General features: G+C 37.0%; 1 protein-coding gene across 1 annotated transcript in view; it reads right to left on the bottom strand.

Moving 5' to 3' along the window:
* TRHDE (thyrotropin releasing hormone degrading enzyme) overlaps positions 1 to 12,449 on the bottom strand; it is a 396,580-nt gene that overhangs the window by 372,531 nt on the left and 11,600 nt on the right. Inside the window, exon 2 of the mRNA XM_090275652.1 lies at positions 11,264 to 11,537. Within this exon, the coding sequence (XP_090131778.1) occupies positions 11,264 to 11,537 (274 nt within the window). The remainder of the gene's footprint in view (positions 1 to 11,263; positions 11,538 to 12,449) is intronic.

Genomic DNA, 12,449 nt, shown 5'->3' with positions numbered 1-12,449 from the left:
TCTTTCTCCTTTCCCCTTTCTGTAAAAATAAATAAATAAACGAACAAACAAATAAATAAATAATTTTTTTAAATTAGTCCTTTAAAGTAAAAGTCCTAAAGAAGTAGAATAAAAAAGAGGGAAGATCAAAAACAATAATAATAAATCTTAAGTCAGAAAGAAATAAAATAGCAAAAAAGAGAAAAGCAAACCCTTTTAGATTATCACGTTATATGCTATTACTTTACTCTAGATATGCCAGGACCTAATCTAAGAGACAACTGGACTGGCAGCCTCCACTTTCACCACCCAAAATCCCAGCAGGAAGACAGGGAAGATCACAACCAGACTCATCTTCACTGCTCTACTAAGAGACAAATGGACCTGGTTTATCACCATACAACCCATCACACACATGATCAAGTATAAACATACTATACTCATGAATACTCTACACTGATTAAACTATTCTGTATTGTAGGTTTGGGTTTCTTACTTCCAGCCTCTCCCTAAGCATCTGTTAGCCTCTTTAATATGTAGACTCTTAAACCTCAGGTTAGTTGATAAATTGTGGATAATATAATAAAATCCATCATCATTCATCATGAATCCACCATGAGCCCAGGCCAGGCACCAGAGAATGGAGATTTGCTGAGGAACACTCCCTTATGCCAACATCCCAATGGAAACCTTGCGGTTGGATAAGTCTCTAAGCTCTATTAAATAAATGTTATCTACTCAGTCCTTTCCCTCTTCTACTGTTAACATGTCCCTCCAGACAACCATTACACCCACTGTGTGATTAACCTTTATTATCAACAGCACTAATACCTTACACAAACCTGACACCTGCCTCTTCGGCCCACATGCTCATCCTTACTTAGATCTCTTCTCTTCAGAGCCAGAGAGCCTGCAATTACTGCTTTAACACCACTGTTCCTCCACTTCCATGAAAACACTCTCCTTTTTTGGAGTTCATGGCTTTCACTAATCCTCTTCCCCATCTAGGCCTCCAAGTGCTAATCATACTTTAAGAGTCTGAAGCCTGGCTTGCAGTTTTCTTACCAATATTCATAGGGGGTCCTCTAAAGGTTCGTGATATTTGGTCTAATATGGGCTCACAATTACCTTGTGTCCCTGTTCAATCCACGATTCTATCTTCCATCCCCTTTGTCCATCTAGCTTCTAGTAACAAGCTTGAAATTCCTCTGACTCAGCCTGAAATCTGAAATGCTCCTATCACAGACCTTCTTTCCACCTCATTCATTTTATCACTCCAGTCCTGTTTTTATTCTCATGGTGATTTCTATTCTTCAACCATCTCAACCCACTGTTCACGAATGTCACTTCAATTATAGGTTCACTTGCCTCTTTGCCTCTCTGTATACCATGGCTCATGATCTCAACAAAATTTTGTCACTCTAGATATCTTACCCTCTTGACTGCTGACCATAGGTGCTTTGTCAGTCTTCCAAGTTTACCCCACCCTTCTCATGTATGCTTTCTCTATTTCTAGATTCTTAAAACTTGCATAAAGTTCCAAAGAATGTTGGACATCTCCCCAACAAAGGCAAACCATTAAACATCAGGTAACCCTTGGCTACTGTCTGGAACCTTTTTGGTTTTCTTCTTATACATTTGGCTCAATGTAAAAATCACTTACAGTAGGTTCTGCACAGATGTACTTTCTTATTCCTTCCCTTAACTGGCACTCTTAAAAACAGAGTCTGCAATCACTGTTGTACTACACTAATGAAATTTAAGGAAGTTCATCAATTATATTCTTTTTCTTTTTAACTTCTCAAACTTCTTGACTCCAATGAATCCCTGACCTGGCCACATTGCTTGCTCACAAGACCTGACTGGGTGATCCAGACTTGGCTTGTGCATGTCTCCCATGCAGCAGAAGTGAACTGGATGCTACAGTCCCAAGAGCATGATGCACATGGAAGCAGACCACCCAACCAGCTCAGGCCCACCTAACTGAGAAGCCAACCATCACCAGCTCATCAACAAAAACTCAGAGACTTTGCTTTACTGATGGAGAACAGAGATAATCCCTGGTCTTTAGTTTATAAGAACCACCCCACTTCTCTTCCCCTATGTTAGATTCTCCAGAACCTGGACTCTGCCCTAAAGTCAGTTCTCTGTTTGACAGCAACACTTTACTCCTCAGTACTCAGCTTTCTTTCTACCTACATCTTCTACCAGAATGGATTAAAGTGACAATATCTGTATTACAACACTTATTATTTGTAGTTCACTATTGGTCAAAATTACTTCTCATCAGGCCCTGGCCATGTAGCTCATCCCAATACTCCAAAGTTGTGGGTTCAATCCCTGGTCAGGGCATATACAAAAATTAACCATTGAATGCATACATAAGTGGAACAACAAATCAATCTTTCTCTCTTTCTCACTTCCTCTCTGTAAAATCAATTAAAAATACATTTCTCATCAATTTTCATGCCCTATATGTTAACCTAACCAAAAGTGTTGGAAACCACCAACATTGTAACTTCTCTGAAAGGAATTCACTAATTTAGATGTTCAATGGACTTTCACTGAGCACCTACCATTTTCTACATACAATAGGAATTGCTGACCTTACAAAGGTGAGTAAGATACGGTGCCAGTCTGCAAGTGTACACAGTGTAGAAGAGCAACAAGGCCAGTAAGAAAGGACTGTGAACAGTGAGATAATGACTATGAGGGATGAGTGCACAAAGTATTTTAAGAGTAGAGAGAAGGCGGATGACTAACTCTTCTTAAGGTAGTCAGAAACCCTCTACTTATATTTCTAATAACTTGTAATCCAACTCTTCTGTTACTATTTCTTCCTCTATGGGCTCTTATTACATTTGCACTGCAATTTAACCAGAATGTCTAATGAAAAAAGGACTCCTATTATTAACATGGATATTTATAAATTGGAATATATGCATAGGCACATTAACCCACAGCCCTCTACTTCTCATGTTAAAATTAGACTTAAGTCCAGACCAGTGTGGCTCCGTTGGTTGGGTATTGTTCCACAAAGTGAAAGGCCATCAGTTCAATCTACAGTTGGGGCACATGCCTGGGTTGCAGGTTTGATCCCCAGTTGAGGCGCATACAAGAAGCAACTGATGTTTCTCTCTCACTTCGATGTTTCTCTCCCTCTCCTTCTCCCTCCATTCCCTTCTCTAAAAATAAATAAATAATTTTTAGACATTAGACTTAAATTTCATTTTCAATAGGAAGCTACACAAGATACACATTTCAATATACATGTTTTATATGTGTATACACAGTATTATTACTAGAACCCTGAGCATCAGAAATGTTCATCACATGTGTGTGTGTACTTTCATAGGGGTAAATATATGTGTATACCATCATGTAATTATGTGTATTCTTTCCTTGGTAGTCAGTCCACAAAATAAAGCTAAAAATACATCTGGGGCATTTGTAGTAGTTTTTTACCCAGCATCCCTTCTGTAGAAACTCCTCTTTTTTTGCCACACACTCAGATCTACAAGGTGAAACAGAAGATGTCATGCTCCTATTTTGTGACTCCACATGTGCACTCTCCACCAGATGATCATGTGACTCAAGCAAGAGCAACTAAGACATTCCCTATATATCTGGGAATGTGTAAAGATTCCTTTCCCTCTTGAGACCTTCACGGAAATAAGGAAAACTTGGAAACTTTTGGCAGCAATATTTCACCATGTGAATCAAATGACAGAGGAAGTGTGTCCACAGTAAGAGAGGAAAGCAAAACAGAAGCATTGACAAGAACCTGAAAGAGGATTCCCAAGTTTCTCACAGTCCTCTAAGCCCCAGGTCCATTGCTAACCTTAGATTCTTTGAGGTACCCCAATACAGTATTCTCTCACTTATCACAGGTATTGCATTCTAGACAATACCCCATCCCACGAAGTAGGAACCTTACATTTATTCTACACTCTTAAACCTACGTAACTTTAACAACATACATATGCAGGACCACAAAATCCCGCAATATAGCAAAAAATCCATGATAAATCATTAAATATAATATTTTTTAAAATCCCACAATACAGTGAGGCCACGATAAGTGAACCACGATATAGAGAAGGACTACTGCATCTTTCTAATAAATTTCCCTTTTTGCTTAAGCTCAAACTGAGATTTTGTTACTTGATAATATAAAGAATGCTGACTAAAGAAATTCTCTATAACCAGTTATAACAGTGTAGACTGTACACCCAAGAGAGTGGCCAAGGCAAATGAAAACTCTCATTGGTTGTGATATCCAATTCAGAATACACAGTGAATATGGAAGTTGGCAACTACAGAGCTGTTATTAATTTAAACCTAAAAGTCACTCTTGATCTGTGCTCTTTTGCTTCCCTTGTTTACTTTTTCTTTTATCTCTCATCAAGTACTACCAATTCTTCCTTTAAAATACCTTTCACATTTATACTCTGCTCTTTATTGAAATTATAACTACTCTAGTCCAGAATTTCATAGCTAAATGGATCCCCTGCTTATGTCTCTCCTCATGTCCTCACATTGTGTGTGCTTTTCTCAGGCAGATTATAAAAAGTATACATATCACATTTCCAGCTTTTACATTTCAGTGGCTCTTATTGTTAACTGAACAAAATCTTAAAACATAGCCAGGCATCAAACTCGTTAACAACCTAGTTTCCATCTACCTCTCAAACATAAATATCACTACTTCCTTCTATGCCTTCTGAATATCTCACCAATTTAATTGTCACCATCAGAGTCAGCCCAATATGTCAGGCATCGTGTTTATGATTTTATAAACATAATCTCCTATTTATGTTTATAACAACTTATAACAACTGTGGTGGTTTTCAAATCAGTCCACAAATTCTCTGACACTACTCCCATTGAAAGACAGGGTCTATGTCCCCTCTGCTGGAATCTGAGCCAACCTAAGTATATAACTAATAAAATAACCCAAAAGTGATACTGTTTAACTTCTTAGGCTAGGTCAGAAAAAGTAATATAACATCTTCCTTGCTACAAGGAGTGATAAAAAAGATGGTGATTACCATCTGTGCAACTGTTTATAATGGAATGAACAGTCAGTGTAAATCTCTTGGTACACACATTTGGAGGCCTAAATTACCAACAAGTCTGACAACAGTAGACCACCATGCTGCATGGAAGCTCAGGCATCACGGAAAGCCCAAATGAGGGCTCAGGCAATGGCTAACAGCAAGTAAAGATACTTAGTAAGGAAGGTCCCACATAATTTTGGCTCCAAGGTGTCACATCATGTCACACCCACATATTGAGTCTCTACAGCTGTGACATCATAGAGCAGAGATGGGTCATTCCCGGCTCTGCAATGTTTGTATTTCTGACCAACAGAATCCATGAGCATAAAAAATGGTTACCTTTTATTGCTAAGTTTTAAAGTGATTTCTTATTCAGCGATATCAATTCGAGCCAATTTTAGTACCTGGAAGTGGGGTACTGCCATAATAAAGCCTCTAAACATGTGGCATTGAGTTTGGGACAAAACTGTTGGGAAAAGCTTAAAGATCCTTAAGGGGATTATAGGCAAAAGCTTTGTGAACCTTGTGGAACCTGTTGGTGGGGGACTAAAGAATATTAAGGTGAACAGAACTGGAAGCTGAAGGAAAGGGGACCTTTGCAATGTAATGGAAGAAAGTTTAGCAATACTGTTGCCTGCAGTATCTTGAAAAATGAGAGCTATAACTACTGAACTATATTTTCTAAAGATATTTTCAGGAATAACACTTAACGTACCACCTGGCTTTTTCTCCAGCCATGAAAAATGTAAAAAAGAAAGAAAAGTTTAAGAACAAACTGTCCAGTTTCCAAACAAAATTTAGAAAACGTCCAGGACTTGCTGAGCTTGAAATTCAAACTTTTTCTTCATCCCAGCCTCTCCAGATGGCAAAAGATTTTCAAAGTAAGACACAGCCCAGGCAGAAAAAAAAAAATAAAAATACACATCACTATCAGGAAAACGTGGTCTACAGATGAAACCAAGAATGTGACTTCAGAAACTTAAAACTTCAGGCATTCTTAAAATGATACCCCATAAATTTTTTCAAAAATACAAAAGGTTTTCTGAGGATCTTCAAAGTGTGCCTCATAAACACTCTTCGTTAAATAATAAAGCATTTAGGAATGTTAAAGGCAAAAGCCTCAAGGTAAAACAAGGGACCTGTGGGTACGGTTTTGTCTAACAGAATGGATATAACTTGATACATAGAAAGCCAACATTGTTAAATAATTCTAAATTATATAAAATTATATACTGGCTTAGACTTAAATCAACAGAGCCAATAGATTAGAAAAATAAGCCTTTGGTCCGCCAACTTTTTACTGGTAGAAAGCAAGCTCAGAAGGCTGTTCAATTGCAAACACAAACTATGTTTTAATTGGAGGAGGAAAGATGCCTTAAAAGGCAAAACTAAGAGCCCAAAGGATGGGGCCAAGCTCCAGAAATAACAACTCACAGGAAACAACAATAAGCCATAATTAAGGAATTGCCAGCATGTGCCCAGATGGATTTCAAAATTGCTATGGGCCAGCAACTACTGTATCCTCTCATTTTCTCTATTCTTGAATGGAAATGTGTATTGCAATAATCATATTCTCATCTTACTATTGTCTCTTAGGGGTGGGGATAAATCATTTGTCTCCTTAGTTATCAGGTCTTCAGAAAGAGAGAAGCCATGCTCAAGAAACCAAACCCAAGTAGTTTCATCTACACCCAGACCTAACTTAGATGTTGAGATCCTGGACCTCCAACTTGAGTCTGATGCTATAACGAATCAGACTTATGGCAAGAGTATTTTGTATATAGAATGAACACAAATAATTTATGACCAGAGAGCAGACTGTATTGATTTTAAAACAAGTCTACAAATTCTTTGATACTCCCCACCAAGAGGTCGGGTCCATGCTCTTGTCTATCAAATCAAGATCATCCTTAGTAACTTACGTGTAATCATTAAAAATCAGTAAACTGATGCTGTGTGACTTCCGAGAATAAGTCAAAAAAGGGCATATAGCTTCTACCTAGTTCTTTGGAGACATTCACCTTTGGAGATCATTCACCATGTAAGAAGTCCAACCATCCTGAGGCCACCATGCATTGAGTAAGCCCAGATTATATGTAAAGGCCACATATAATTCTGTGGACCAGCAGCCCCAGTTGACCTCACAGAAGACTGGCAGAACAACCACCAGATACATTAGTAAAGATGGTCCAGGTGATTCTGGTCTCTTGATGTCAAGTCACTGCTGATCATCAAGTCTCCCCAAGTGAGGACCCTGGCATCACTGAGAAGAGAGAGTGTCCCCACTGTGCCCTGCCAAATTCCTGACCCACTGAAACTTTTAGCACATTAAATGGTTGTTTTATGCCATTACATTCTGGAGTAGTTTCTTATGCCATGATAGTAACTGGAACAACATTATAAAGGAAGAGTTGATATTATAAGTTTTTAAACAAGAAAACCAGGATAAAGAGAAGTTAAGTAATTAACAAAGGTCATAGAGAAGCAAAGCAAAAATTCTAAAACAATTCTATCTGATTCTAAAATCCATGTTTATGAGCATAAATCTACACTATTTATCATAAACATCTCTATCTCTTTGTCTTATTACTACTTCCCCTGCCTAGGATTATAATTATATGCCCACATTTATCTACTTCTCCAGAGACAAAACCATTATTCAGAGCCATGTTAAATCCTATCTCTACCATGAAGTACGTATATAGACTCCAACCCTTAGCAAGTTATCCCTCTTCAAAGCTGTCTTTAATTTATTTTTTACAACTGTAATTTGACAGTGAATGCTAGTAACACTAATTTGCAATTAGTGAATTTATTGCTTTTCCAATGCACATTCCTTGGCTACCCTCTTGAATTATGTCCTTAGCCAAAGGTTGAAAATCCAAATGTCTACAGAACGAAAGCAGGTAATATATAATAGTGCACTGAACTAGAAGCAAAAGTACAAAAATGGTCCTGGTTAAGTTACACTGGGAGGTAAATGCCCTATGTAAATGGGTCAGCCATCACTCACTACAGCATGCATATATCAGCACCTGACATGTGATATGTGTATTTGTTTATTGTCATTCTCTCCTTATTAGGATGTAAGTTTTTTGAGAGTCGAAACCTTGTCTGCTTTGTTCACTGCTATATCACCAGAGCCTAGAACAATACATGACACTCAATCAAAATATATCTGTTGAAAGAGTAAATGAATGAACAAATATTGCCAAGCAGTAATGTGGGTCCAGTGACCTTCCAATTTTTCAAGAGAAGCCAGAAATAAATAATTTTATGTGCACTCTCCCAATTTCTAAATGCTGTCAACTAATTATAAATATGTTAAACCATGTTAGGGATACATAAACAAAACACATCTGCAGGCATAGATTCAATCTGGAAGCTGTATTTGCAATCTCTGTACTAGAGGGATCTTAGATTGTTTTTTATCTTTCTAATTACTTAGGCTAGTGCCTTGCAAAGTGTAGATAACTTGATAAGAAAATAATGATGGTGCTTCAAATATGCATACTTGAGGCACTGCTACAATTCAGCTGTGTATTAAGATGCAACTCAAGTTGCTCTCTTAAGTCCTGAAGGAAACTGCTTCAGACTCTGATCCAAAACAACCACCTGGACTTCACACAGCAATCCCACTTCCAAGATTTTAAAACTAAATTTCCACTCCTTCTAGCTGTTAAGAGTTGAGAAATGTCAATCCCATGTGCTCCCAGTAATAGAGAGGTAAGGCAGTGAGAAGAAAACAGATTGGATTTCCAAGGGATGACAGGAAAAGAGAACCAAGTTTTAAACCATATTTCCACAGTTGATAAGCAATGGCTCCCAATGGCAATAGTGTTTTCCATTTTATGCTTCTTAGTATTTTTAGATTATACAGTCTACAATTTTATTTCAGTTGACTTTTCAATGTTCTCTAGAAGCACGTTTTATCTTTCTTACATAAAAATTATTAAGGAGGAATTTTTAAATGTTTGCTAATTACTTAGATTCTTCACTCTAATACAAAGTCACATCTAAATAATTAGAGAGTGTCTGGGTCACTTAAACATGGGCCACTTTGCAGCCAGCATAATTGTGAAGGACTGAGAACACTTTTAGGAAAACATATTTGGAAATAACATTTCCATTGTACCCTGTGCTGCTAGCTGACCCAAGGCAAGTCAATCACCATCTATCGAAGACGTAAAAGGAAATGCGATGTCTGGGTGTTCCTTTTCTGGGTATGGTCCAATGTGTGCAGCTCCGAAATATCCAGACATCAAAAACATCAAAGGAATTCAACATACCAAAAGGGTATAAGTCCAAAAAGAAAAATTTCATCCAGCCCACTGTAACCAGCATTTAGGAAGTTATTTTAAAGATTATGTAGATGAATTCACTATTAGCAGTTCTTCAATAATGGCATGAAGTTTGTAGCAGGCAGATTTTTTTTTTTTTAAGTAAGACTCCACAGTGATTTAAATTGAAAGTAACAGTGAGAAAATTTTATTTAGCCAACCTGTATTTCAAAATTTAGGTTGTTATTGAGCTATGAACTTCCTATAGAATAAGAATGTAGATTTCTATTCCCTTCTTTTGTTATGTTCAAGCAATACTGAATATAATGGCCATTGGATGGAGACAATCATTACCTGAATTCTGTTATAGATACACAGGTGAAATGATGAAACAGAGCTTCCGGGGCAAAGCGCAGAAAAGCCTCACATTTGACATCAGACCAACAGAGGTTTCACTTGTACCTCTACCAGTTGCTTACTTCGTGACCCTGGGAGAGTTATTTAACCTCTTTACACCTCAATTTACTCATTTGGAAAAATGGAATTATAATACCTTGCTTTAGGATTTGGCATGGAAATTAAAATAAATGCATATTTATTGTGTAAACTATTGAAATGAGAAGGAAGTTGTTAACAGCATGGCTGATCTAGCCTCACTAATGCAATGCAATAGCATGCAAAAAGTGCCTAAAACACTATGGTGTCACAAACACAGTAGCTGTCATAGAAAGTCCTATTGATTCTTATTACAAACTTAACACAAACAGTAAATCTCCAGGCTTCCATATACTACCTTCTCTAGGAACATATTTTTTTATACATTTGTGTGTTATGGGCTAAAAGAAGCTTTATACCACACAAAAATTCTAGCACATTGGCAGAAGAACTTATGTACGAAAATGTTCACTGCAGCATGCTGTTAATCACTGAAAATCAGAAAAATGAAAATGACCATCTATAGGAAGATGGAAAATGCTGATGTATTCATTCAACCATTCTATTCAGATATATCACAAAAACATAATTTTAAGCAAAAATATAAAATAAAAAATAAGTTGCAGGATATCTATAAAATGAAACCATTTATACATGTGAAATTTTAAAGCATGGCATGTATTGTAAATGGATATATACACACTTAATAAATGCATAATAATACACATGGAAATAGCAAATACTAAATTCAGGAGAGTGAATTACCTCTAAGGAAGACGGCAAGGCAGGGGTACACAGAAAGCTTCAATTCAATGCAGTATGTTTCACTTTTTTAAAAAATTAATTAGACTGAAGCAAAGATGGTAAAATGTTTAGATTCTATAAAGCTGTCTAGCAGGTATATTACCCACATTTTCTGTATATTTGAAATGTTTCACAATAAGAAGAAGCAGATTTCCCAGTCATATAAATAGAAACAGGCAACTTCCCAAAACAACAGCAATCCAGAGATACTCAAGAGATGAAGAGGAGCCCTGGCTGCTGTGGCTCAGTGGATTGAGTGTCGGCCTGCGAGCCAAGTGTCTCTGGTTCGGTTCCCAGCTAGGGCACATTACTAGGTTGCATGTCAGGTCCCCAGTTGGGGGCGCGAGTTAGAGGCAACCACACAGAGATATTTCTCTCCCTCTCTTTCCCCTTTTCTCTCTCTCTAAAAATAAAATAAGCAAACAAACAAATAAATAAATTATAAAAAAAAAAAAGAGAGATGAAGAGGGCCAGGGATGACAGGGGTCGGGGAGGTGGTTAAAGGAATAAGACGGCTGGGTATAGAAGAGACATTCCTCTCTAACTCTTTGAAGTTGGGAAGATAATTTTTCTCCCAAGGGTCAGGTTAAAAATCCAACCATATAAATGTGAAGAGGATAGGAATAACTCATTGTTAATCCAGAAATCAGATTACTTTACAGAGTGTACATAATTCAAAAACATCATTAAGTTTAAAATACTTACTACAACACCACTCTTGGTGACAGTTTCTCTGTATGTGAAGTTGCAAATAGCCCAGGCTAAATAATATGTAGACATGAGAGGGGTCTGTGAAAAGTGATCCGTGACCCATCCATCTTCCTCAAACACAGAAGTTTCCACTGGCATATTGGATAAAGATAAATAGGTTGCTTGATGCTTGATGCTGATTTTAAAAGTAGCCTTGTAGATAGGCTCATCAAAACAAGGAAATGCCTTTCTGGCATGTGTAGGCGAAAACTGAGTAACACCGAGGAATCTGGAAAACAGAAAATGACATTCCCAATCACATTTATGGCTTGAGTTATGATCATTTTGCATGCTTTTGCTGATAACATATTTTTACCATAAAAACACTATATACATATATTTGCCCAATAATTAAAGTTCTTCAGGGAAGTTTTTGTCTCAGTTAAAGTAAATTCTCCAAACCCAGAGTAGTGCCTATTAGACAAAACATTATAGCCTATAGAAAAACCACTCATTGGCATCACATTGGCAAACATTGGAAAATAACAATTCTCTTTTTTGGCATGCCTCACTTTCCTACCTGAAGCTGTGCAATATTTAAAGTCAGTGAAACTAAAATCAGAAGTTGTCATCAGATACATATAGAACATAGACCATCACTGGGAAGCATCTGTACCCCCAAATTTCATCAAGACATTACCTAATTTTATTAGGAAAAAGGACTTTGAAACCTGACAAAATTTGGTCTGAATTCTGGCTCTACAACATTCTTAGCCATAACATCCTATACATTTACTAAATTTCCCTGAGGTGTAGTTGTCCATTGCTTAATAGAAAATAATCAAGCTTAACTCAAAAAGAAAGCTTTTGTAAAGCTTAGGAGGTAAAGAAAGAGAATGTAAAGCCTCTATCATGATGAATAGAAGAATAGCACCCAGCAGGCAGTTAATAAAAAGCAGCCCGTCAAAAAATGGCAGCCACTGATTCACAATATCTTCAGCCTTTCTTAGAGTTCTGCAACATGTTTACACTGAATAGTCCAGGTGTTTACTACTCACAATATAATCATATTATAACATGTAAATGTAATAAATGTCTATATAATAAGCCTGTTAATGTGTGTATATTACATATATGAATATATTATATACATGAAATATACCTAATGTCCTCAAGTTCTCAGATCAAGCAGCAAAGTTGC

Source organism: Furipterus horrens, unplaced genomic scaffold, assembly GCF_987537825.1.
Source record: "Furipterus horrens unplaced genomic scaffold, mFurHor1.1.pri manual_scaffold_4, whole genome shotgun sequence".
Classification (NCBI taxonomy): domain Eukaryota; kingdom Metazoa; phylum Chordata; class Mammalia; order Chiroptera; family Furipteridae; genus Furipterus; species Furipterus horrens.
Note: the sequence above shows the minus strand (reverse complement) of the source record. Positions and strands in the feature narration are given on the sequence as shown.